The sequence below is a fragment of the Lipotes vexillifer genome, unplaced genomic scaffold, assembly GCF_000442215.2.
Source record: "Lipotes vexillifer unplaced genomic scaffold, Lipotes_vexillifer_v1.1 scaffold942, whole genome shotgun sequence".
NCBI classification, from domain to species: Eukaryota; Metazoa; Chordata; class Mammalia; order Artiodactyla; family Lipotidae; genus Lipotes; species Lipotes vexillifer.
This window is the reverse complement of record NW_006798282.1, coordinates 1,129,330-1,156,575: the sequence shown is the minus strand read 5'-3', so window position 1 is coordinate 1,156,575 and position 27,246 is coordinate 1,129,330. Positions and strand designations below refer to the sequence as shown.

The following is a 27,246-nucleotide window of genomic DNA, read 5'->3' as shown; positions in this document are numbered from 1 at the left end:
GGGAAAGAGGCTTCATTTTGGAGTTAATGAGCATAAGGATCAATAGGACAAATGGAAATGCAGGTCTAGTGTTTAGGACCAAAATCAGCGGTTGGAGCAAAGATCTGAAAGTCATTTGTAACTTGTAAACTATACCAACAAACCTTCAGTGGAAGACAGGTTGGCATAGTATGTTTTGCTCATCCTCAGGATAGCTCTGTTAAAGGTTACATGACATTTAGATTTTACAAATCAGTACAGGAAAAATAGGCTTATAACATGTGTGCATCCAATAAATGTGTATCTCTCAGAAGTCAATTCCTTTTAAGTGACCACTTGAAGTGCAGCCACAGGGCTGAGCTAATAAAATGTGGCTCTTAACAGCTGAAGCAGCTTACTGCAAGAGCTAAAGAAGATTACTCCTTAGTATGAAATGTTTTTGATCAGTGGATCTGGATAGAGACAAATTCTGTTTTTAGTGTCTCTCCAATCACAAAGCACTATGAGCAAAAATCTCATTTGCCCACTTGCCAACAAGTCTTCTTCAGCTTCTCTCTTCTTTTTTAATTGTAGTAAAATATACATAAAATTTACCATTTAAACCATTTTTCAGTGTACAGTTCAGTGGCATTAAGTACACTCACACTGTTGTACAACCATTACCACCATCCATCTCCAGAACTTCTTCATCTTCCTAACTGAGATTCTGTACCCATTAAACACTAACTCCCGATTCCCTCCTTCTCCCAAGCACTGCGAAATCTCCATTCTACTTTTTATTTTTATGAATCTGACTACTCTAGTTACCTCATTTAAGAAGAATCATACAATATTTGTCCTTCTGTGACTGGCTTATTTCAAACTTAGAACAATGTCTTTAAGGTTCATCCATGTTGCAGTATGTGTCAGAATTTCCTTCCTTTTTAAGGCTGAATAATATTCCAGTGTATATATGGAATGATCTACTTTGCCTGCCAAAAGCCCAAACTCTGGCCCTTACCTTCACGGCCCTGCACACAGCCACTCAGGTCCACTGGAACACAGGAGCCATCACAGTCTCCTCTGGCCTGCCATTGTGCAAGCAGCTAAGCATCCTCAGCTTCAACTAAGACAGAAAGGGAGCATGGTGTCTTTAGTTAATGCTTTGGAATAGTCTGCTTCAAGCTTCAGCAGAGCTACAAGACTTTAAAGATGAGATGCAAAATATAACAGTGACTTCTCCTATGTCAGTTATTCAGTCACCGACCAGGACAGTCCCATGATCACCTACAGTAAGCTGGAAAAAGAAAGTTTTTCACTTCTGGCTCACCTGTACTCTTTAACAAGAGATGCTTCCGATTTCTGAAGTATACTCCGAGGCAATAAAGCAAGTGTAATCTACTCCAAAAACCTTAAACTTTACAAAGGCCTTATCAGTATACAATATGGGTAAGGCAACGGGTCTGGCCCACACCTGTTTTTGTAAATAAAATTTTACTGGAACACAGCCAGACCCATTCGTTTATGTACTGTGTACAGCTGCTCTAGTGCTATAACACCAGAGTTGAGTAGCTGCAACTGAAACTGTATGACCCACAAATCCTAAAATATTTACTATCTGGATCTTTACAGAAAATGCTTGCCAACTCCTGGTTCACACATCTTGGTTCATTCTCTCTTCTCCCCACCTAGAAACAAGTAATGATGTGATCAGCTGTTTGGGTAGAAAAGGCCTAAACTGACTGTGGGGAAGCTGGCTGGTTTCTATGCCAAGGAGGCAATGTGAGTGCCAACAGTCAACAAACCAAAAGTAGGAAGGTAGATGCCATACTTGTAATTCAGGAGGGGCTACAGGAACACATCTTCGGAAAAACAATGTGGTCTCATTTTCCATCAACCAGCCCACAAGGTGAACCAGGCACGGCCAAGGGGCAAACAATGGAATCTCATGCACAAAACAACAGAGGAACCACCTGCAGCAAGAAGCATCCCCAAACACAGGCTTCTTAAATTCACCCAACTGGCCGGCCAAGCTCCAGAAGCCTCAGGATGAATGCCAAGAATGTTGCTCAGCTAGTAACTGATTTTCCAAGATACCTCTGTTGGGCTGCACACAGCAGGCAACATGGCCTGCACTTGTCCAGCTTTAAGACCAAAGAAAGAGCCCGGAGTCTGCAGCAACAGAGACATCAATGGTGTAATGGATGGGGGACCTTACATGTCTGAAGCAAGGTCCTGGAGCGACACCCCACCGTTTGCAGCAGACAGCGGGCAGGACAAGGTGGCAGTCTTCACTCCCACATGGAAGAGGAGATTACTAGTTATAGGGGAATTGACGTCTGGTGGGCTCATTAGTTACCACGGAAACCAGCAGAGGGGCACACCCCTCCCGGCTCCTTTGATAAGAACACTCACCAGCTGGGGTGGGGAAAAGAGTGTAGGAAGGTCAGTCATACGAGTAGGGTACAGGTGAAGCAGGCACTGGCCGGGCAGGGGATATACAGAGAGCAAGAAAACAGCCATCTTGAGTGCCCTAACCATACAATCTCCAACCCTCTTTCCCCACCTACATGTCTGGAAGCATCAAACTCTCTCATTCATCTAATTGGTGCCCAAATTTAACAGCATCACCTACAACATAACTCACAGAAAAAAGAGAAAAACTGACTTTTTGATGAATATGAATTCATATCACAAGTACACATTGTGATATGTGCGCATGTGCTCTAAAGGAGCACATTCTTGCCCTTAGTTTTAATTACCCATTAAAAAGAGGCAAGGCGGGCTTCCCTGGTGGCGCAGTGGTTGAGAGTCCGCCTGCCGATGCAGGGGACACGGGTTCGTGCCCCGGTCCGGGAAGATCCCACATGCTGCGGAGCGGCTAGGCCTGTGAGCCATGGCCGCTGAGCCTGCGCGTCTGGAGCCTGTGCTCCGCAACTGGAAAGACCACAACAGTGAGAGGCCCGCGTACCGCAAAAAAAAAAAAGGAGGCAAGGCTGAAAATGAAACACAATTACCTGAAAAAAGACAGTAGAAAGCCCCGGGAATGAGGAATACTCAGAGGCACAGTATCTCCCAATACAGTGTCATTTCCAAATCGAAACAGTCAAAAATTCATATGTCCAGAAAACTAGCAGAAAAAGCCTGCATCTGTCTTCTCTCCTGAAATAGAACAGTGGTGTTGCAACTGGCCATACACATCACTGTCCTCCATGCTCACAGATGACACTGCAGATGGTGTCTGTTCCCTGCTCTGCTTTATACCATTAGCAGGGCAGGTGAGTAATCTGACAGAGGATGTAAAAGCAACGCTTCAACCAAACAGCTGTGTTGGATCTCAGATAACATAGCTTTGTGCCTTGGGCAATCCCTTAATATCACTAAGCCTCAGGGTTTTTTCACCTGTAAGATGGATGGCTTTGATAGAAGACCTCTATGGCTCCTTTTAATATGATTATTCTAGCTCTATAATTACACCCGTGTAACTCACCACACTACACATAACATAAAAATGGCATATGCATCAACAAGTCCTTGCCTCACTTCCTGATATCCTTCTCCACCTACTCTTTCATCACAAAATCAGCATGACAGCAAATTAAGCAAGATTCCACACTCAAATGTGAGGCTCTTGAAGTCAGTTTCAGTGAAAATTGTGTACCTGGATTCAGTAGGGCAAAAGGAAATATTCTAATACTGTGCCTTTCACCCATGGAAAATATATTTCCTTCTGAAGGCTAAATTCTCAGATCTGGGTTCAAAACTTTAGCAAGGGCCTTGGGAAAATGCTGGGAAGACTGATGCCAGCAGATCTTTGAGGAACCCTTTATTAGTGGTTGCAAAACAGTGTGTGTGTGTGTGGAGGAGGTTCCTGTCTCTTCTAAGCTTATGGGTCAGCAAATAGCATGTATATGCATTTATTTATTCTCACAAATAAAGAAAAAGAAAGGAGTAGGTGAGGAAAGAATAGAAATATAGGAATCTGGTGAGTCTAAATCTCCTCAATAAGAGATTGTGGAGAACACGCATTGCATCTGGGGAGTCTGCCCAATTTGCTGGACCCAGATGAACATGACAGATGCGGCCTGGGCACTGGGCTCCTGGTAGCCCAGAGGAAAGGGGATGAAACCAACTGTTGGGAAGAGGAGATAAGAGCCTCTGTGACTGCAAACCTCTCTACCCAGACTAAGTCTTATGTTACAGGCTGCCAAGAAGTCTTGCACTACTATCCTTCTAACCTTTAAGATAAAATGATTTGACAAGGAGAAAGACATGGGCTTTTCCTGATAAAAGAATAATACTCAGTTCTATTCATAACCCAAGATCTAAAGATGGGCTCCAGGGGAACTGCTCTTATGACTGAATGCAAAAGTTTGCACATACGTAAGTATGTGCATTTTTCTGGGGAGAGAGTTCAGTGCTTTCAGTTTCTCAAAGAAGTTCAAGTCACCATAGATATAAAATGTGATTTTAAAAAATCCAATATATCAATATTACTCTTTTCTGTTATGCCTCTACTTAACTATCCAACAGGCACCTAAGGAATTTAAATTTCAAATATTTCCAAAAAGAAAATTAAGCAAGGTTCAAGAGTTGGCAGTGAATTTTGAGAAAGTGACATGCTTGCTAATGCTGTCACACTCTCCCTAAAACTTGGAAAGACAGAAAAGGTGACATGTTGTTAAGGATGAGTACAATTGACCTGAGGTAGATTAATTCAAATGGTAGCAGCTGAAATCAGTTCAGTCACTGTCACTGATAGAAGAGGCAACAGGAGAGCAGGAAGGAACACCTGACCTGGAGTCTGGACACCAGGAGTCTAGTCTCTAGTTCTAGCTCTGCCCAATTTAATCTGTGACCTTGGATGAGTCCCCTCTCCCTCTAGGCTTGGTCCTCATCTGTAAAATGCAAGCTATGGAAGTAGATCAGTGCTTTGCAAATGCTTTTAAGGCAATGAACATAATGTTTAGATAAAACCATCTAGAATTAAACCGAGTCTAAAACGAATTCAAAATGGCAGGCAGAACACATGCATTTATCTCCACTTCCCCTTAATAGGAAATCCCATTAAGTTATTATTCATAAGTATCTTCTACTTACTGAATATTTACTACATGATTGTTTTAAGTGCATTAACTAGTGGAATCCTCAACACTCTTACTAGGTAGGTGATGATCCCCATTTTATAGATGAAGGAACTGAATCACCAGCATTTAAGGAACTTGTCCAAGTTTTCACTGCTAATAAGTGGCAGAGCCAGTATTCAAACCCAGGCGATCTAGTTCAAGTCTGTGTTGTGCTACCTCTCAGACTGACAATCAAAGAATAGCAAAGCTCCCAAGTACAAAGAAGCTGAGAGAGCAGATTAGAAATGTCACCATATTTTGGAAGATGAAAAGCAGACAAATGGATAGTAACTGACTTATATGGAGAATACTGAGTGCTCTAGATGGCAAGTCACTCCAGAACACCCTCCAAAACTCAACTGTTGAAGATACAGGTTTCCTCTGAAGGTGTGAACATAAGGAAGGCTGTAAACAGGCAGTACTGGTTCCCTGCCCCAGGCAAGTGCCCCGTCACTGCCCCAGCAGAAGTCTGGAGGTTTATTCTCTGGACAGGATGAACCAGAGACTCCAGACTTGGGTAACCAGAACACCAAGGAAGACATGAAGTGGTACTATTCAGGGGGATTAAGGGAAAGTCTGCATACAGAAGCAAGAGCTCCCAGTCCCCTCCCACCATCAGCTCCTAGAATGATAAGAGCCAGGCTTACTCCATGTAGGCAGAAGCCTGAAGGAAGATCCATGGACTCTGAACATATCCCATAGAAAAGGACAGGTCCACCACCTTACAGGTGTGGCTCTCAGAATGTGGCCCGAGACCAGGAATAGTATCACTGTGGAAGTTATCAGAAATGTGAATTCTAAGGTCCATTCCAGACCTACTGAATAAGAAATTCTGGGGTGAACAATGTCTGAACAACTTTTTAACAAGGCTGCCAGGTGATTCTAATGTCTGCTAAAGTTTGAGAACCACTGCCCTACTGGGAGGCCCACTAATCAATAAACCCATCCTACGCCAAAAAGCTTCCAACCAGCTTTTCAGTTTCTATTTATTTGGAAGAAAGTCTGGAATCACCAGAAGTTTCAGGAAAGACTCTATCTTGAAAAAGAGAGACCGAGGGACTTCCCTGATGGTCCAGTGGTTGAGACTCCGCGCTGCCAGTGCAGAGGGCCCAGGTTCCATCCCTGGTCAGGGAACTAGATCCCGCATGCCGCAACTAAGACCTGGCGCAGACAAATATTAATTAATTAATTAACTAATTAAAGAAAAAAAAAGAGAGAGACTGAAACAGATTTCACAGAGCAGCTCTAGGGAAGGGGAGTGAAATGAGGCAGAGCTTGGTTTGCTTGGCCTCTCTCTGGGCCCTACCATCACAGGGCATTGAGGCACACAAGGCTCCACAGAATAGTCAGAAAACCAATGAAGCAGAGCCTTCTACAGTCCTGTCCAGCTCTAGCCTATGCCTTTATACTGGTCCTTATGTCCCAGATCCTTGAAACTAATATAGCAATTTAGACAGACATTCTCAGCTGGAACCACTTCTGATAATTTACTTGTCCCTTTGAGTGAACAAAAAGTATTTTAATGGAAAAAAACACACAAGCATTTTTATGCTACAGGGTTGCTATACTCTAGATGTGCATTAAGAGCAGAGGCAAAATGCAATGCTTTAACTTACATAGTGTGACTATCTCACTCTATCATTCCCTATTTGCTTCTCTGTGTCTTATAAGCTTTCCCTGGCTTACCCTTACAGCCTAAATCTTAATCCGAAAATTCGCCCCCATTACTGCTTTTCACTAGTCTCTACTCACCCCAAGTGTTACTGCCACAACCAGATCATTCTTTTGTTTACAAATCTCTAGTAGCCTCGACATCTACTACCATGTAATCACCGTGGACAAAAATCTCTCATTTATATTTACTTTCTCTGCTTCCTTCCAGCTCATTTTTCTCAAACCCTTTGGTTCCCCACTAAAGATGCTCTCCCCGCTCAGTCCACTTCACTCTTCTACTGGAAAACTAATCTCCTTCAGGAGGCGTTTAGAGTGATGAAAACCTTAGGCCAGGCATTATGCAAAGAATACCACAAATTTTCTCATTTAATCCTCGTATGAAAACTAAGAATTAGGAATCATCCATTTTTACATTGGGAAAGCTGATGCTTAGAGAGATTAAGTAACTTTCCCAAGGATTTTAATCCAAATCCTTCTGTCTCCAAAGCCACACTTTTTTTTTTAGTCTTTGGTTGAACCATATACCATTCTCAAAGCCACACTCTTAACCATTCTACTTTACTGTCTCCAGAGGTCTGACTCAAATATGTGGAAGAGGAAGTCTCCTTAATGCTGTCGAAAATAAGAAGAGCAAACAAATCTCTGCATAGTTTTATTTTTTAAACAGGGTCCTTCACAGATGCTGACAGCCTTCTAGCCAAAGCCCAACAGGGAACAGGGTTTGCAGCTGCATCTCCCCACCTGGAGAGCCCCACCTGGCTCATCAGCTTGGCCAAGGAGCAGCACAGCATGCCTCTCTAGCAGGAATGGATGCAAAGCACGGGAGGAAGCCTGGCTCTTGCGCCCAGAATGCCAATAGGGAACAGGTGGTTAAGAGAGCCCTCTCCCCACGCAGCCCATTCTCCGAGACCTTTGTGGTGTTGCTGGCGGTGGTAGTGTGCCTTCTAGCGCGAGGCAGAGTGGTTGCCCACCTCAAAAGATTTCCAGATGCAATTTTAAAAGCTCTTAAGAGACAAGGTAGTAATCTATCAGTCAAGGGCAAGCAATGACTCCTAAGGAAAAGCCCACGCCTCTACCACAGCGCAGCTAACTTCGAGGGGCACAAAGAAACGTCTGTAGTGGCAAGAAAAGGTGCTTCCGTAGTGCCCATCAAAATGTAGGGAGAGCCACAGCCCCTTCGTCCATATAGGAGCTGCAAGTCCATTTTCTCTCGTATGAGTGACAGAAAAGGGAGGCGGGCACCCCAATGTCTCCACTCTGAGGGCCTCAGCGGCGCACCTCTCAGCCTTTCTTTCTAAGGGCTGAGAGGCTGTCCCTGTCCGTCTCCCCACTCAGCCCCAATCCCGCTCTCCCAGTCAGCACCCCTCTCTCCCCTACTCGCTCTCCCTCCAACCTCCTTTCCCCACCCCGCTGAGCTCTAGACCTCTCTTCCTTTATCCCCCGCCTCTCTTCCCTCCCCATTCGGTCCCCTGGCCCTCAGCCCCGCGCCGCCCAGCACCCGGGACCTTGAGCGTCACGTCGCACAGCTTGCCCTGCCGCCGGATCTCCTCCATGACGCCGTAGCCGCGACTAGGCAACTCGGACACGGAGAAGTGCACCAGGTCCTCCAGCTCCTCCGCGCCGTCCTCCACCATCTTCCCCGGCCGCCGCGACTGCGCAGGCCTGGCCGGCTGGCTCGAAGCTAAGCTGGGCGGGGCGAGAGCCCCTGTGGACGGCAGCTCGGAGCGCAAGGCTGGAGTGAGACGGAGCTGCGCGGCCGCCGTAGTCTCAAACTGCTGTGCGCCGGAAGCCCGGCTGCCCCGTTTCCTGGTTCTTGCGCATCCTTCGTTCCCCCGCTACCCCTACCCTGGCTTCGCACCTGCAGCTGCCGTAGTCTTTTTAGATTAATCGGTCTCATCTCCCGTCCTCCTAATTCGGCCCTGGCCTTACTCGTATCTCAACAGAGGACCGCGGACTTCATTTCCGCCACCACCCCTACTTCCGGAATCTCCGGAAGCAGCCTGTTGCCACGGCGACTGTGTACACAGCCCGGCAGCCGAGCTTGCCGGGTTTCTTCTGTAGCTGCTAATGCAGTGGTCGGGCTGCGGAAGGGCTCCAGCCTCCGGAGCGGTAAGCAGGGGTCACGCGCGGTCCGGGTGGGGAGAAGGAAGGCCGGAAAGGGAGTGTTCGCCCGGGCGGCGGGCAGCTGCTGAAATCCGCTCCACCCGGGTGTCCCCCAGCTTTGGCTCGCTGATCTGTGAAGCCCGGGCGGAGGAGGGTGAGGCGTCGAGGGGACCCTTTAAGCCTTAATGCGGCTTAGGGTTTTCGGATCTAAAGTTCCCTGGCCCCACGAGGGTCCTACGTCGCCCCTGAGGTTCAGAGATCTCTGGTCTTCTGGACTCTTCTGTACTCAGTTTTCTAACTGGAGGGGGCTTCGGGATTGCCATCCCGGCCCTTCGCTTTACAAATGCAGAAATCGCTCCAGAGAGGCACAGGAATGGTCCCAAGGCCCACTGCTTCCCAGACACCACACAGGGGTCCAGCATGTTGGGTTAGAAAAAGGAGAAAGACCAGTTTGGCCTGGGTCCGAGTCTTTTGTTTAGTCCAAGGCCAGGTGCGTTTGGACCCTCTTTTGGGGGGTTCAGATGCTGCTACCTTGCTGGTGACTATGAGTGTTCTCCTTGAGAGCCTCTGTTCTGGACAGGAACGCTGGAAGATAGGGACCCACCTGGTCCTCTCCTTTTGTTGAGCTTTCAGGGGTGCTTGGTGGCAACCTGTTCATTCCCACCCCTAAAACAAATGAGGAAACTGTGAGCCTTTCAGCAGAGTGGGCTCTTGGTGGCCACTCAAAGATTCACTTATTTACACCAGAAATATCTAACGGTGGTGTCCACGAGGGAGAGGCATTCCCCACAAGGTCCTGAGAGAGAAGAACCCTACTAAAAGTGAGAGCGTGGTGAGGGGCTGAAGTTGGCTTCTTGCAAGTGGGTCTGGAAACCCAGTGTCCTCCTGGAAGGGCTGTATTCACCTGAATACCTTACAGATTCACTTTCTAAAAATTAAAAGATCTGAGTGATCCCACAGTGGCCAGGAAAAGACTTCCATGAAATAATTACTTGAGGAATGTGGGAAGTGGACTCACACTCTACAGTAGACAGGGTTGGAGGTGGTGAGGGGGGCGAGTGACATCATGTGCCCTTTGGGACTCTCTCAGTTGTGACCGAAGATGGACCCACATATGGAGATTCCGCCACCCTCTGACTTCCAGTCATGACCATCACCACCAATCACCATTTCTTAAGCACCTACTCTGTGCTGGGCACTGTTCCGGACTTTGAGGGGGGATTCAAAAGAAATAAAAGGCACAGTCCTGTCCCTCAAACAGCTTGGAATTTAATTTGGGAGCTGAAACCCACTCAAATGATGTGGCGTAAGAACGGTAACAAGGATTATTTCAGTTAAGTGCAAGTTGGCGTGGGGTCTCCAAATGACTGGGTGTTGAGGGGCTGCTGGGTAGTGGATTTGCAGGAGGGATGTAGTTAATAGAGAAGGCTTGTGTCAGGTGGATATGGCTCCTGGCGTGCCTGGAGCCATGGGCGTGAGCATGGGGAGAATTGGGAAGCACAGATAGAATGACTACTTGTGCATGTTGGCAAATTGCTGGGCAGAAAAGGGGCAGGCTCTGAGGGGAGGGTAATGCTTGAAGCTGGCCTGTGCTGCCCTTGGGCTGTCTGTTGGTAGGGGCTGCCAGCAGGGAGGCTTGAGCAACCACCCTACTTCTTCATGGTCCCTTTCAGAGGGCACCCTGGGCAGCATCTTAACTTTCCTGGTCAGGAGGTTGGGCCATCGGACTGGTATGGGGAATGGTTCCAAGAACTTTAGAAATTGAGTGTGTTTGCTTGAGTCAGCACACCTCTCTCTACTCTCCACTTCCCAAAAGCCTAGATCAAAGTGAACTTGGAGATGAGATCACCTCTTAAGTTTCCTCAGTTTGGGAGTCCTGTTAGAGCTGTTTGTGGCTTTTTATTTCTAGAGCTCAATTTTGCAAACAAAAATCTTAGACCTGAAATTGGACAAGCCATTATCCTTACTCACCTGAATACCTTACAGATTCACTTTCTAAAAATTAAAAGATCTGAGTGATCCCACAGTGGCCAGGAAAAGACTTCCATGAAATAATTACTTGAGGAATGTGGGAAGTGGACTCACACTCTACAGTAGACAGGTGTGAAAGTAGTTTGCTTATTTAATGTGACATCTGAAGGGTTTGTAATAGGGGTTAGAGTTTTATTTTGCCCACTTCATTGAAACTGTAAACTGAAAGAGCAGGGCCTATTTAATTTGCTTCTATAGAGATACTTAATGCCACTTGATGATAGCTAAGATAATTGTATGAGGAAATCAAGTGGTCACCACAAGTTGTGTCTAGAAATGTGGAGGGACATTAATTTTTTAACAGTCAAGGTCTTGAAAATTAGCTTTTTAAAAATATTGACCATCTGATCAGTTTATTTGTTAGAACACTTTGCAGTAGCACAAACAAACTATTTTTTCCTGAACAACGGTGATGATATTGCTATTTACCAATTTGAAGATGAAATTGAGTCAGCTCCCTATCCCTCATGTTTTCCTACCTCTTCATAAATTCAGCAATTCCTTTGCTGGTTGTCTTTTTCAGAAGTATCCAGGAGTTTTCTTTAGCCTCAACTCCTCTGTCCTACCCCATGAAAGTACAGGTTATTTTTGGGGCAAATGCCTCATTTCTTATGGAACTGGCCCAACCCTGTCAGGGACATCAAAAGAGAAGTGCACGATGCAGCACACATCCTGACCCTCAGGCATTGTCTCTATTCAAAGTCTGTTTTTTACTTTGTGGAGCATTAACTCTGAATGAGTTCTGGGTTTGTTTTGTTTTGTTTTGTTTTGTTTTTGCGGTATGCAGGCCTCTCACTGTTGTGGCCTCTCCCGTTGCGGATCACAGGCTCTGGCTCATGGGCCCAGACGCTCCGTGGCATGTGGGATCTTCCCGGACCGGGGTACGAACACGTGTCCCCTGCATTGGCAGGCGGACTCTCAACCACTGCGCCACCAGGGAAGCCCAGTTTTGGTTTTTTAAAAAATAAATTTATTTATTTATTATTTTTGGCTGCGTTGGGTCTTCATTGCTGCGCGCGGGCTTTCTCTAGTTGCAGCAAGCGGGGCTACTCTTTTGTTGCGGTGTGCGGGCTTCTCATTGCAGTGGCTTCTCTTGTTGTGGAGCACGGGCTCTAGGCGCACGGGCTTCAGTAGTTGTGGCACGCAGGCTCAGTAGTTGTGGCTTGCGGGCTCTAGAGAGCAGGCTCAGTAGTTGTGGCGCATGGCTTAGTTGTTCTGGGGCATGTGGGATCTTCCCGGACCAGGGATTGAACCCATGTCCCCTGCGTTGGCAGGTGGATTCTTAACCACTGCACCACCAGGGAATTCCTGTACAATTCAATTTTTTAAAATGTTTATGAAATACTTCAGTTGGACAGGATATTAGAGATCAATTAACTCTCCCTGTAATACAAACAATCCCTTTTGTAGCATCTCTGCTAGTTGGCATCTTGCTTAACAGTTTATAATGTTTATGGTCCTTACTTTGAGAAAGTCTTTCCCACTATAGGAAAACTCCACATAATAAGAAGTTAATTTACCTAAATCTCCCTCTCTGTCATTTATTACTATAAGCGTTCAACCTATTCGATGAAGCTACATTCAATGTTTATTTTAACATTTTATTATACATGGTAATTACTTGTGATTGTATAAATGAAGGAATACAAATATATGTGTGCCTGCCTGAAAGAAAATGATGAGAATATACATAATTACGTTTTAGGAGAGGCAGAGGAGGTAGGGGACTGAGATTTTTCTCTCAATGGAGTGGCAGAGAAGAAAGAATATTAGACTATGGGCTAGATTAAATGTACTTCCAGGGAATGTTTTTCTGATCTAAGTTAGTCTAATGGAGGTAGAGAAGGAGGTGCTACATCTGAAGTAAGCTATATTAATGAAAAAAAAGAAAATTAGTTCTAATGCATTTCATAGTATTTTAGAGGAAAATATAATGAATAAGGCAAAGTGTAGGTAAACTCTGATACGGAGCATTTGTAGAAACCACATCTAAAATTAGGCCACTAGGGACTTCCCTGGTGGTGCAGTGGTTAAGAACCTGCCTGCCAATGCAGAGGACACAGGTTCAATCCCTTGTCCAGGAAAATCCCACATGCTGCAGAGCAACTAGGCCCGTGGGCCACAACTACTGAGCCTGTGCTCTAGAGCCTGTGAGCCATAACTGCTGAGCCCATGTGCCACAACTACTGAAGCCCACGCACCTAGAGCCCATGCTCTGCAACAAGAGAAGCCACCGCAATGAGAAGCCCACGCCCCGCAACGAAAACTAGCCCCCGCTTGATGCAGCTAGAGAAAGCCCACACACAGCAATGAAGACCCAACACAACCAACCAAATAAATAAATAAAAATAAAAAATAAAAATAAAATAAAATTAGGCCACTAAAGGGAGCATTCTTTTTGCTTTGTATTTCGGTCTCTTAGGGGGTTGTTGATGGAGAGTGGTGAGGCACCCTGTAAAGTAGGAAGTACACGGACTTGTTGAACAGCATCCTGTGGACAGATCACTGAAATGCTAGGGGGCAAAAGGAAGACTGGCTCTCAGTGGGAGAGGAAAACATGGACTGCACATCATGTTTTCTGATCTTGATGAATGACACCTCCATTCTAATGGTTGTTGGAGGATGACTACTGAAAATTTTGCTATTTTCTTCTTTTTAGCTAGAATGGGTACTAGGAAAAAAGTTCATGCGTTTGTCCGTGTCAAACCTACTGATGACTTTGCTCATGAAATGATCAAATATGGAGATGACAACAAAGTAAGTACAGTGTGTTTGCCTTCACCTGCCTGGGCATCTCTCTGTCCCTCCTCACTACAACCTCTAAGGTTTCCAAGCAACCTTTTAAGGACCAAGACAGAATTGGTAAAAGTTCAGTTGGAATCTAGAGTCATTCAAGGCCAAAGCACTCCCCAACAATGCTGCTGATGAGGAAACTCATGAAACTCCCATTTTTAATGGGAGTAGGTCCTTGTTGGTTATCCATTTTAGATACAGCAGTGTGTACATGTCAATCTCAAAATGGGAGAAGAATTTGAAAAAGAATAGATAGATGTATAACTGAATCACTTTGCTGTACACCTGAAACTAACACAACATTGTTAATCAACTATACTCCAATATAAAATAAAAAGTTAAAAAAAAAAGTTTACCTTTGTCCTTATATCTGACACAGGAAGCTGACATTTGTCCATACTCATAAAACTTGCTGGTGATCAGATCTCCCAGGAAATACAATAGGAATGTCTTCAGATGATTATTATTGAACTTACCAAAGGGAGGGAGAAACGCTTATGGAGAGAACTGGAAAGATCTATCCATCACCCTGTCCCCACCACTGTCCTGACAACTCTTCTGAAGGCTGTGACTGGCTTAGGACACCTCGAGACTATGGGATGTTTTCATTCAGCACACATTTGTGGATCTACTATGGGCAGCATGGAGACATTAAGAGAGGAATTCAAAGGCCAACTTCTCAAGGTTCGAAAGTCCTAGCAGTCAGAAAGAAACTCACATGCAGCGCTGTGAAGTGCACCCTGATGGACACGGATTCAGTGACGACTGAAGCACAGAGCATTTAATGTATGAATAGACCAAGCCTTTCTCTGTTGATCTTAGTTTTTCTGCATGTGGCTATGTCTTGGCTTCTGGACTAGGGCAGCCAGTATAAGATTCCAGTGAGAGTCTGTTTACATTAGAAGTCCCCATTTCGAAGATTGGAATCTACCATTGACCTAACCCAATACGTTTCTAAACTAGCTCCTGCCACAGTGGCTTGCTATGGAGGGATCTAAAACTTTAAAAAAATTTTTTAGAAATCTTTGCATCTAAAAATCTGCTGATTACAAGTAGGTAGTCACCCTCAATTTAATACCAGTGAGTAACTGTGTCTGAGGAGTCTAGAGCCTTTCCTGTGGCTATCATTTCATCATTGCTCACATTAGCCCATAGCGTGTGTGTGGAAGTAAGTGCTCACCACAGTGCTGAGGGAGGCCTCACCGCCAGTCACCAGGGAGATGGGGCTCAAGCCCAGGCCTCCGTCACCAAGCCCGCTATTCTCTCTGGCCTAATTCAAGGCCTCCCTGTGCTTACTGAATTTATCTAAAGCTTGTTTAATGTGATAAATATTGATATGTAATAAATATGCTTGACCCCATATCAGAAATGGGGGAACCAAGACAGACAGCACACTGAACACTAGGGTGAGATGTGCTGAAACCAGCAAGTGCTCCAGTCTCCTGATCCTTTCACCTTGAGAATGTGTGGCCTCCCTACAGTGCCTTCCTTCCCACCTCCCAAAGGTCGTCCAGAATACGTGCAAGTCCCTGTTCTTCCTAAAGTTCACCTCCTCTGTTTCCTCTAGGTCAGGCCTTGGCTATCAGTGACTTTTTTATACCAGTTTCTTAACAAGTATCTCTCTCTCTTCCTAGACCATTGATATTCACTTAAAAAAAGATACTGGGAGAGGAGTTGTCAATAACCAGCAGACAGACTGGTCATTCAAGCTGGATGGAGTTCTCCATGATGCCTCCCAGGACTTGGTTTATGAGACAGTCGCAAAGGATGTGGTTTCTCAAGCCTTCAATGGCTATAATGGTAATTTAGTTAATTAACTGTTGTTTTACATAAAAACCTGTGGAACCCCCGCTCACCCAGGAAGAGGTACAAGTATTTTATGGTGAATAAAATACAACTTCACTTACTAACTTTTGTTTGATTATTTGTCTGTCTCCATGTTCTTCTGGTGGAAAACTTATTTGCTTGGTGATACTGTGGGCATGGCTTGATCCATGGTCCTGGGATCCTACCTTCATAGGAAGATTAAATGGCCCTGACTCTCTATAGGTCATGGGAATTCAACTATTATCCTGTTTCAAATCCCCTAAATATTAGTTTTGAACATGTCTTTATAATAAATTTGATGGAGTCAAAACATTTTTCTCTTGGCTACCTGCTAGGAGATATTTCCATTCATTCTACCAGCACAATCAATCTATTCTATTGTAGTATAGTATTATTTACATATATCACTAAAGACGAGTACAGTTTGACTTTCTTAAAAGCTTAACTAGGGCCTCCCTGGTGGCGCAGTGGTTGAGAGTCCACCTGCCGATGCAGGGGATACGGGTTCGTGCCCCGGTCCGGGAGGATCCCACATGCCGCGGAGTGGCTGGGCCTGTGAGCCATGGCCGCTGAGCTTGCGCGTCCGGCAACGGGAAAGGCCACGACAGTGAGAGGGCCACATATCGCAAAAAAAAAAGCTTAACTAAAAAGCTTTTTTAACAAATTAAAATTTATTGGGAAATTTTTACAAACTAGTTCACTCTAAGACTGTTTCAAAATCTTTTAAAAAATATATTTATTTATTCATTTCTTTACTTATTTGGCTGCGCCAAGTCTTAGTTGCTGCATGTGGGATCTAGTTCCCCGACCAGGGATCAAACCTGCCCCCCCTGCATTGGGAGCACAGAGTCTTAGCCGCTGGACCACCAGGGAAGTCACTTAAAATCTTAAAAGGATTAAAAAATCCATAGAGGGACTTCCCTGGCAGTCCAGTGGTTAAGACTCTGTGCTTCCACTGTAGGGAGGGAGGGTTTGATCCTTGGTTGGGGAACTAAGATCCCGTATGCCATGCGGTGTGACCAAAAAAAGAAAAAAAATCCATAGAAAAAAATATATCACAGTCTGTAGACTTTGCCCATCTGGTGGCTCCTGACTAGAATGTTCCCTGTTTGCAAGTTTTAGGTCTTCTGCTTAAAAGTCCGTTGAGTGTAGATGCCTAAACGTTGTAATGTATCCTGTGTGTGATATATATCTATGGTCCCCATTGGTCCTGAGGGGATGTGGCCCTGAGGAAGTAGAGACAAAGATGCTAAGGCCTGGGGAGGCTAAGAGTCATGGGCTCTGAGTGCTGTGGAGCCACAAATGGGCTCTGAGTCCCAGCTGAACTGACTCCTTCCTGTACATTTCTGCAGGATTAATAGACACTGCTTCTGACTCCAGCTCAGATGCTGAATTAAGACCCCTTGTGTAAAACCTACCAATCCCAGGAACTAGGGCATTCACGTGGCAAAGGCAAACACTGATTTCAATGGCCCAGCATTGCCCGGGCAGATCTGCTTTGTAAATGCCCAGAAGCAGCCTTTGGGTTGGGTCTGGCTCAGGCTGCTCAAGCCAGGAAGAAGAGCAGATGGGAACCAGAGCCCAGGGTGACTGGTTTGTGTCCCAGAGCCTGGTGATGATAGACCTAAAGCACGAGAGAGGTACAAGTGAAAGTCTTCCCAGAGAGGGCAATGTGACAGATCAGGGCTTGGTCATGGTGTTCCATTTCTGAAAGTGGCCTGGGACCAACTAGCAGCCCTTTAGTCCAGTGGGAACTTGCAGTCTACAAAGAATTCCCACCACTAACAGAAAATGCCCTTCTGACTCCCATCTCTTCCTGGGGATTTTGAAAGCCCTTCTTTCCTCCTGCCTGGGCTGTCCTGCAGGGAGGCCAAGCCCTGAGAGCCTGGCTGTTCATGATCTTGCTAAAGGAGGGCTGAGTTCAATGCTCTTATCTCCCTCATCTTTCTAGGAAAATTCCCAGTTCCTCTGTTCCCTGGAATTCCCTGATCTCCTCAGAAGCCCTAGGATCAGATCCCCTCTTGGGAGAGGAAGCAGTAGAGCACTACATGGACCACAGATTCAGAGCAGCTGTCTGTGTTTTGACCATTTATATCCCTGTTTCCCTGCTCACCCACCGTCCATGGCAGGAATTCCTGCTTTCCTTGGCTGCTCCTGATGGCCACCTTCACACTAGGGTTCTAGCTGGCACTGGGCATGCTGGGGGATGGGAGAGCTATCCTTGGAGCTGTTTTTCTGGATGTCACCAAGACGTGTTTTGAAATGTTTGCAGGCACCATCATGTGTTATGGGCAGACGGGAGCTGGCAAGACATACACCATGACGGGGGCAACTGAGAATTACAAGCACCGGGGGATCCTCCCTCGTGCCCTACAACAGGTAGAGAGTGGGCCCGTGGGTGGGATGCCACATAGGTCCCCTCTTTCTACCATACATGCTGCCCATCCCAGGCGAGCTCCTGGAGACAGTGGGGTCCAGCCTCAAAGGAGTTGCAGCCTGTAGGGGAGACAGCCTGTAGGGGAGACAGGTGGGGTGTGTGTATGTGTGTGTAAACCAAGAGTTTAGGTTCCAGGCTCTGACCTACGCGCATGCTGAGCCTGTTTCCTCATTTGTTAAAGAAGGAGTCAGATGTGCTGACGGGCTTCTTGCTGCTCTGATGGTCTGTGACCCTGTAATTGAGCATTCGGAGGTCCTAATCCTGTTCCTTCCTGGTTTTAATGAGGGAGATATGAACCCTTGCAGAGCTTCCTTACTGGCCCGCTCTGGTTTCTTGCACCACCACAGCCCCAGAAAGAGCAAAGGGAAGAAGCAGGGCATGACATGAGCTTTCAGGACCGAGTCAGCCTTGGGGGTCTGGGAAGTGTGACTGAAGACAGGACAGATGGGCCTTCCTTCAGAGTCTGCTAGCCTGCGTTCTGTGAGGACCCTCTTTTTGAAGGTGGGAGGCAAAGGACTTTTCCCTAAAAAGCATCTTGAGGTTTTATAGCCCTGTGCTGTAAGAAGTGTAGATGTCCCTCTAGTGTATGACCATCCATGCGATAATTTCTTGAAGCAATATCCTTAACATCCCACTGTCAATGCTTCAGTATCTCAGCATCTTAGACTTTATAGTCTAGCCCAGCGCTGCTCAATAGAAATATAATATAAGTCACATATGCAATTTTAGGTTTTCCAATAGCCACATTTAAAAAAGTAAAACAAGTGAAATTATTTTTAAATAATATATAATAATATATTTTATTTAACTCAATATAGCCAAAATAGCATTTCCACATGTAATCAATACGAAAATTATTGAGATACTTTACATTATTTTTCTTTATACTGAGTCTTTGAAATCTGGTATGTATTTCACATTTACAACCCATTTCTATTTAAGACACTAAATATTCATCAGAAAGAGTTGCTCTGTATTTACAGTTCATGAAATTTAAAGTTGAAATTTTTAGTATCAGTTTTAAATTTTTAGTTAAAATTAAATAAAATTTAAAATCCAGTTCCTCATTTACACGAGCCAGATTTCAAGCGCTCTGCAGCCACCTGTGGCTAGTGTCTAGCATATTGGATAGCACAAATCTAGCCTGTTAGAGCAAGGTGGGGACTTCAGGGATCATCCAGCCCAACTCCCCATTTAACAGATAAGAAAGTTAAGGTCTAGAGAGGGGAAAAGACCAGCCCAAAGTCACCTGCTGATAAGCACTGGGGAGGGTATTAGGAGTCGAGAAGGCTGAGTTCTGGCTTGACTTCTTCCCTTAGTAGCTGAGCCACCATAGATGGGTATTGCCCCTGCCCTGCTTCAGTCGCAGTGGCATCATGAGGGTAGAATTAAAAAATGGATAATGTGAAAGAAGCTTATATGTGGTGAAACCCCACAAGAGACCTTCACTCCAGAGTCCTTTCTGTTCATCATGCCTCTACTTCTTGAGACTGTACAAGTATTAGCCAATCTGTAAGTCAGGCCTCAAAAAAACTACAAGATGATAATACTGCCCGATAGACTGCAACTACTAATAATTGTTGCTGATGACCATCACACCAACTAGACTGTAAATTCTTCTAGGGCAAGGATTCCCTCCTAAGGTAAGAACTCCCCTAGCACTGGCTGGCTGTTGGAGTTCTGCTCTCAGTGACTGCTGTCCAATCTCCCATCTAGGTTTTTAAGATGATCGAAGAACACCCCACACAGGCCATCACTGTGCGTGTTTCCTACCTGGAAATCTATAATGAGAGCCTGTTTGATCTCCTGTCCACTCTGCCTTACGTTGGACCCTCGGTCACACCTATGACCATCGTGGGAAATCCTCAAGGGGTCTTCATTAAAGGCTTGTCGGTCCACCTCACAAGTCAGGAGGAGGATGCGTTCAGCCTCCTTTTTGAGGTGAGATGATCAAGTCTATGGGTCCCTTCCTCTTAACCTTTCCTCCCTCCTTTCCTTTTTTTTTTCTTTTCCTCCCTCCTTAGTTTTTTACTTACTTTGATAACCAGAATGAAAATTAATATATGCTTGTTTAGCAAGTTCAGATAGTAATGAAAAATACAGAAGCAAAAAAAGAATTCACTCATCTGTTTTCTACATATGGCAACAATAATGTGTATTTTGGCTTATTTCCTTCTCATCTTTTTTCTTGTGAAGTTTTTTCTTTACTTAGTTGGAATTGTCCTTTTTTTTTAGTTAACATTAAATCACAGGCATTTGTGGTATAGAAAAAAATAAGAATTAATGTCCTTGGTATATAAAAGCTCTTACAAATCACTTAAAAAATTCCCCGGGATATGTTATTCTTTTAAAAACCATGTAGATTAAAACTCTGTGCATTGCTGGTGAAATGTAAAATGGTGCAACCATTTTGGCAGTTTCCTAGAAAGTTAAACATTAATTTTATCATAGGACCTAGCACTTCTACTCCTAGAAATCTACCCAAGAGAAATGAAATGTGCACACAAAGACTTGAACACAAATATTCATATTAAGACTATTCATAATAGCCAAAGACCGGAAATAACCAAAATATTCATCAATGGAGAATGGATGAACAAAATGTGGTACATCCATACAACGGAAAACTGTTTAGCAATAAGAAGAAATGGAGCACTGATACATGCTACAGCTTGGATGAATCTCAAAAAAATGCTAAGTAAAAGAAATAAAAAGGTTACCTGTTGTATGATTCCATTCATTTGAAATGTCCAGATAACCACATCTATAGAGACAGAAAGCAGATTAGTAGTTACCTGGGGGAAGGGACAGGAAGTGACTGCAAATGGGCCTGAGAGAACTTTTTGGAGTGATACAACATTTTAAAAATAGAATTGTGGTGATGGTTGCACAACCCTGTAATTTTACTGATTTTAAAAATCATTGAGGGTTTCCCTGGTGGCGCAGTGGTTGAGAGTCCGCCTGCCGATGGAGGGGACATGGGTTCGTGCCCTGGTCTGGGAAGATCCCACATGCCGCGGAGCGGCTAGGCCCGTGAGCCTTGGCCGCTGAACCTGCGCGTCTGGAGCCTGCGCTCCGCAACGGGAGAGGCCACAACAGTGAGAAGTCTGCGTACTGCAAACAAAACAAAACAAAACAAAACAAATCATTGAATTGTATACTTAAAACAATGAGTCTTTTTTTTTTTTTTAAATAAAACAGTGAGTCTTATGGTATTTAAAATATATGTCGGGGACTTCCCTCGTGGTCCAGTGGCTAAGACTCCACACTCCCAATGCAGGGGGCACGGATTCAATCCCTGGTTGGGTAACTAAGATCCTGCATGCCAGGCGGTACAGCCTAAAAAAAAAAAAATATATATATATATATATATATATTTATGTTAAATAAAACTTTTTTTTAAGACGTCATTTAGGTGTCCTCAGGGGTGATATAAACCTGGATCCCTTGCATGTACACAGAAGAAAGAGCCTCCCAGGTGGCAGCAATGAGGCATTCTTGTCTTATTGTTGCTCCTGACATTTCACCATGAAGAATGATGTTTGCTGTAGGTTTTTGGTGGCTTAAGTTTAAAGAAGGTCCAAGTGTGTGAAGAGGTTTTTTTTTTTTTTGCAGTACGTGGGCCTCTAACTGCTGTGGCCTCTCCCACCGCGGAGCACAGGCTCCGGACGCGCAGGCTCAGCGGCCATGGCTCACGGGCCCAGCCGCTCCACAGCATGTGGGATCTTCCCGGACCGGGGCACAAACCCATGTCCCCTGCATCGGCAGGTGGACTGTCAACCACTGCACCACCAGGGAAGCCCAAGAGTTTTTTTAATCATGAATAATTATTTATTCATACCCTTAGAAGTAAGCACTCTCCTGACTTGTATGGTAATCATGTCCTTGGTCTTCTTTATAGCTTTACCACCTGGAGCATCCTACCTATGTATTCTCAAGCAGCATAAGTTACTTCTTTGGAAATGTATATACAAGGAATCATGTAGGATGAATTCTGTCTTACTTCTTTTACCTTTTATCTATTTTTTATGTGTAATTCATCTGATGTTGCTGTATATTTTTCACTTTCATCATATTACATTGTGTGAATATACTACAATTTAGTTATCCATTCTACTTCTGATGGACAGTTGGGTTTTCCTAGATTGGGTGTATTTCAGACACGGCCACTAGGAACAAGAACTAGCAATATTCTTGTATGTATATCTGGGGCACATAAGCATGAATTTCTCTAGGTAAAATCAAGAACTGTAATTGCTGAGTCATATAGAGTGTGTCTTAAGCTTTCTTAAATGATACCAACTATTTTCCATAATGGTATACTCCCACAACACGTTATCAGAATTCCCATTATTCTGACCCTAAAATCTTGACCAGTCTGGCTGGTGTATAGTGTTTCCCACTGTGGTCCCACTCATTGGTTTACATTTCCCTGATTACCAGTGAGATTAAGGACCTTACTATGTGTTTATTGACCATTTGGATTTCCCTGTTCATGTCTTTTATTTTCTTTACAGATGTCTTTTTTTCTCTCTTATTTGTTTGTATAAATTCTTTATATATTCTGAAAACTAGTTCTTTTTTCAGTTGTGTGTATTACAATGTTTTCTATTTCCTGTGACTTTTTTTTTCTCTTGATGTGTTATTTGATGAACAAAAATTCTTACATTTAGGTTAGTTGAATGTGTATAAATTTCTTGTTTTGGCTTTTTGTGTAAAGAGCATATGAGAGGATTTTTTAAAATGTACTCTGACAGTCTTTATCTTTTTTTTTTTTTTTTTTCTTTTTGCGGTAAGCGGGCCTCTCACTGTTGTGGCCTCTCCCACCGTGGAGCACAGGCTCCGGACGCGCAGGCCCAGTGGCCATGGCTCACGGGCCCAGCCGCTCCGTGGAATGTGGGATCCTCCCGGACCAGGGCACAAACTCGTGTCTCCTGCATTGGCAGGCGGACTCTCAACCACTGCGCCACCAGGGAAGCCCCAGTCTTTATCTTTTAACTGAAGCATTTCATTCCATCTGCACTTAACATAGTTTCTGAAATACTTGGGTTTAAATCTGTCGTTTGACTGTGTGTTCTTTGTCCCATTTATTTTTCTTACCTCTTTTGCCTTCTTTTTCATTGGATATTTTTTTATTATATTTGTTTCCCTCTTTATTAGTTTGGAAGTTATATATTCGTTCATATTTATATTTTCTCTCTCGTTTTTCCTAGAAATAACAACTTGCATAGTTAGTTAATGCACACACATACAGACATACATACACAAATAAGTTGTATAACTGGTGAAATCTGAATAAGCTCTGTGGATTATACCAATGTCAATTTCTTGGTTTTGACATTGTACTACTGTTTTACAAGATGTTAATCATAGGGAGAGGCTGAGTAGAAGGTAGAGAGGACCTCCCTGTATATTTCTTCCAAACGTTCTATGAATCAAAATAAAATGTTACCTTATCATAACAAGTATATTTTGTAATTTGATTATAAGCTCTACTCCCTTGACCCTTTATCAGTGGGTCTTTTTTGAGGCTTGGGTTAAGACTATATTACTTTAGAGAATAGTTTTTTCTTTCAGGAACCTAGGAAACATTACCAATACAGGGTCTCTTTAAATCAGATTTGTAAAAAAATTTATTTATTTATTTTATTTATTTATTTTTGGCTGCGTTGGGTCTTTGTTGCTGCGCGTGGGCTTTCTCTAGTTGCAGCGAGCGGGGGCTACTTTTCATTGCGGTGTGCAGGCTTCTCATTGCGGGGACTTATCTTGTTGTGGAGCAGGGGCTGTAGGCGCACAAGCTTCAGTAGTTGTGGCACGCAGGCTCAGTAGTTGTGACTCGTGGGCTCTAGAGCGCAGGGTCAGTAGTTGTGGCGCGCGGGCTTAGTTGCTCGGCAGCGTGTGGGATCTTCCCGGACCAGGGCTCGAACCCATGTTCCCTGCATTGGCAGGCAGATTCCTAACCACTGCACCACCAGGGAAGCCCTACAGAGGGGAGAGGGTGTCTGTACTGTTGGAGAGGAATTCCAAAGTTACGAATCTCAGAGCTTATATAGGAGCTGGTACATTTACTCCTCTTCCCCTCTGTTAGGATAGAGAGAGATTGAAGTGCGGGGTGGGGCGGAGGTGGCAGGGGTGCAGCTAGAGACAGAAAGGGAGAATGAGAAAGAGCATGTGCTTTTATTTTGAAATATAAGTAAATCTTCTCTTAGGAAAGGAGGGCAAGGTCTCTACCTGCAAGTTAAGCTTTTGGTTCTAAAGGAGAAAGATCTTATCACCCTTTGAATGTAACAGATGGCTTGGGTTGGGGGGATGGGAGCGGAGGGAGGTGAGGGAAGATACAAGTGGCTCTAAGTCTACCACCCTCAGAATGTGAAGAGAAAATGGCTTTGGGGGCAAAAGGAGATATTCTCTATCTTTATAACATGTCAATTTCATTGCTCAGAGAATCACCAAGAAATCCAGCAAGGGCTATCTTACAGCACCTCCGTAGGCAGGTGCCCTCAGGGCAATAAGAGCATTGGTTCTAGCTTGCAGTTCCTGGATTCCTGCTCCTGCTTTGTGTCTGGCCCTGGGTACCGGCCTTACTTTCTTGCAGTCTCAGCCATGCATTCAAAAGGAATTTTAAAATATTCTCTCTATCATCTTTAGGTATTTTGCAGTAGGAAGTTTTCTGAATATTTAGTCCATTGTATTCCTGGAAGTCCCCCTTGATGTTTTGGGCTGTGATACAGTGCAAAAGGTGTAGAACTTAGAATTGGGGACTTGGGCTCAAATTCAGGTTTCTTTCAATCTATGAAGGCTTAATGTCGAGCAAATCATTAATCTCTTCAAGCTGCAGTTTGCTAATCTATAAAAGTAGAGACACTGTTTTTAAACCTACCCCAAAACATTGTTATGAGAATCAGATGGGATCAGGCATTTTTTTAAATTGAGGTATAATTGGCTTGTAACATTATATTAGTTTCAGGTGTACAACATAATAATTCAATATTTGTATATATTGCAAAATGATCACCATAATAACTCTAGTTAACATCCATCACCGTATATAGTTATACATTTTTTCTGTGTGCTGAGAACTTCTAAGATCTACTCTCTTTCTTTGCAACTTTCAAACTTTCAAATATGCAATACAGTATTATTAATAGTCACCATGCTGTACATTACATCCCCGTGATTTATTTTATAAATACTCTGAAGTGGGATTGCTGGATTATATGGTAGTTCTATTTTTAAATTTTTGAAGAGGGCTCCCCTGGTGGCGCAGTGGTTAAGAATCCACCTGCGAAGGCAGGCGACACGGGTTTGATCCCTGATCCAGGAAGATCCCATGTGCCACGGAGCAACTAAGCCCGTGCGCCACAACTACTGAGCCTGCGCTCTAGAGCCTGCAAGCCACAACTACTGAAGCCCACGTGCCCTAGGGCCCATGTTCCGCAACAAGAGAAGCCACCGCAATGAGAAGTCCGCGCACCGCAACGAAGAGTAGCCCCCACTCACCACAACTAGAGAAAGCCTATGTGCAGCAACAAAGACCCAACGCATCCAAAAATAAATTAAATAAATTAAAAAATTTTTTTTGAAGAGCCTCCGCATTGTTTCCCATAGCAGAGGCACCAGATGGGATCAAGCATTTTGAACACTGACTGCAGAGTCTTGCACACAATAAGTGCTCAGTGGATGCTGTTCAGAGCATGTTTGGCACTGCCTGAGCACTCATATTTAGAATTGAACCAGGCATTTTGTTTGCAGCAGTAGTTCCTCAAGGGCCATGTCCTTGCTAGGCAATGATGGTGGAAGGATAAATGTGAGGCCTAAAGGGGCTCGCCGTGGGGTGGAGAAGGACGAGGAAGAAACCCATGACAACCACGGCACAATCTGAACTGTGCTCCAGGAGTGACAGACACCTGGATGGATGTGGCTAGGGTGAGGGCAGTCAGCAAAGGACTCTTCATGGAGGAAAGGACACTTCTCTGGCCTTCAGAGATTGCTTAATTAGAAGGCAGAAAGACAAGCAAAGAGGGCACTTCAGAAAGAGGGGACTGAAGGGTAAAGGTGAAGTGACCCCTTGTACTCTTGGTGAATGTCACTGAATTTGCAGGAGAGGTGGACAGTATGAGGCAATGAGGGTATAGCCTGGAGGCCAGCTAGGCCTCCTCCACAGCCCAGGGCCTCCCCTCCTCTTCGGGTGCTCCACTCTCCCCAGAGGAACGTGGCATCACTGATTTGAGGTTGTTCATAGCACCTCTCAGGGGCCTTTAAGGAGACAGAGTCCCTCCTGCAAGGATCTCTTTCTCTAAGAACAGCCATTTCCACCACATTTCCTTTTAAGTGTATTGTGGTCATAGTGCCCAATCCTATGAATTAGAGGCAAGGGCCTGCTGTCCTTTAAAGAAACAAATCATTGAATTTTCCTAACTTTTAAAAGTAATACGTGTTAACTGTAAAAAAAAAAAATATGAAAGCACAAGCCTGTATATATAAAAAATTCACCTATAAACTCCAACCCAGAAGTGACCATTATTAACATCTTGGTAGTACCATCTGTTTATTCTTTCTTCTATGAATGCTTTTGCATTCCTTAGATTGTACCATCATATGATTTTGTCCTTCATTTTGTTAATGAAATGTATTACATTGGTTGATTTGTGTATGTCAAACCATCCTTGCATCCTGGGGTATGCAAGGATGTGGTTGTGGTATATAGTCCTTTTATTGTGCTGTGGAAGTCAGTTTGCTATGATTTTGGATTCTGCATTTTCCTGTAATTAAAAACTATTTGTTGGGACTTCCCAGGTAGTTCAGTGGTAAAGAATCTGCCTGCCAATGCAGGGGACCCGGGTTCGAGCCCTGGTCCCAGAAGATCCCACATGCCGTGGAACAACTAAGCCCGTGTGCCACACTACTGAGCCTGCACTCTAGAGCCCTTGAGCCACAACTACTGAAGCCTGTGCACATAGAGCCCGTGCTCCACAACAAGAGAAGCCACTGCAATGAGAAGCCCGCGCACTGCAACAAAGAGTAGCCACCGCTTGCCGCAACTAGAGAAAGCCCACATGCAGCAAAGAAGACCCAACACACCTGAAAATAAATATATTAAAAACAACAACAACAACGACAAACTATTTGTCAGCCTTCTCCTGGCTGTATAACATTCCATTGTACAGCTAGACCATTCCCTAATTGTTGGATATGTAGGTTGGTTATGATTCAATATTAATGAACATTTTTTTTTTTGGAGGGGTACGCGGGCCTCTCACTGTTGTGGCCTCTCCCGTTGCGGAGCACAGGCTCCGG

The 27,246-nt window shown here is 44.4% G+C and overlaps 2 protein-coding genes across 4 annotated transcripts in view; one reads left to right on the top strand and one right to left on the bottom strand.

Annotated features, from left to right (window-relative positions):
- The window catches only part of KLHL18 (kelch like family member 18), a 53,943-nt gene extending 45,431 nt beyond the window's left edge, over positions 1 to 8,512 (bottom strand). The window contains exon 1 of one of the 2 annotated variants that reach the window (XM_007470269.1): positions 8,264 to 8,512. In XM_007470269.1, coding sequence (XP_007470331.1) covers positions 8,264 to 8,392 — 129 coding nt within the window. In that variant the 5' untranslated portion in view covers positions 8,393 to 8,512. The remainder of the gene's footprint in view (positions 1 to 8,263) is intronic. The other variant, XM_007470268.1, reaches the window with a different exon arrangement.
- A 5,039-nt stretch (positions 8,513 to 13,551) lies between these two features.
- Positions 13,552 to 27,246, top strand: part of KIF9 (kinesin family member 9) — a 44,476-nt gene continuing 30,781 nt past the window's right edge. For both annotated transcript variants that reach the window (XM_007470266.1, XM_007470267.1), the window contains exons 1-4: positions 13,552 to 13,649; positions 15,320 to 15,485; positions 17,785 to 17,891; positions 19,666 to 19,890. In XM_007470266.1, the coding sequence (XP_007470328.1) occupies positions 13,557 to 13,649; positions 15,320 to 15,485; positions 17,785 to 17,891; positions 19,666 to 19,890 (591 nt within the window). In that variant the 5' untranslated portion in view covers positions 13,552 to 13,556. The remainder of the gene's footprint in view (positions 13,650 to 15,319; positions 15,486 to 17,784; positions 17,892 to 19,665; positions 19,891 to 27,246) is intronic.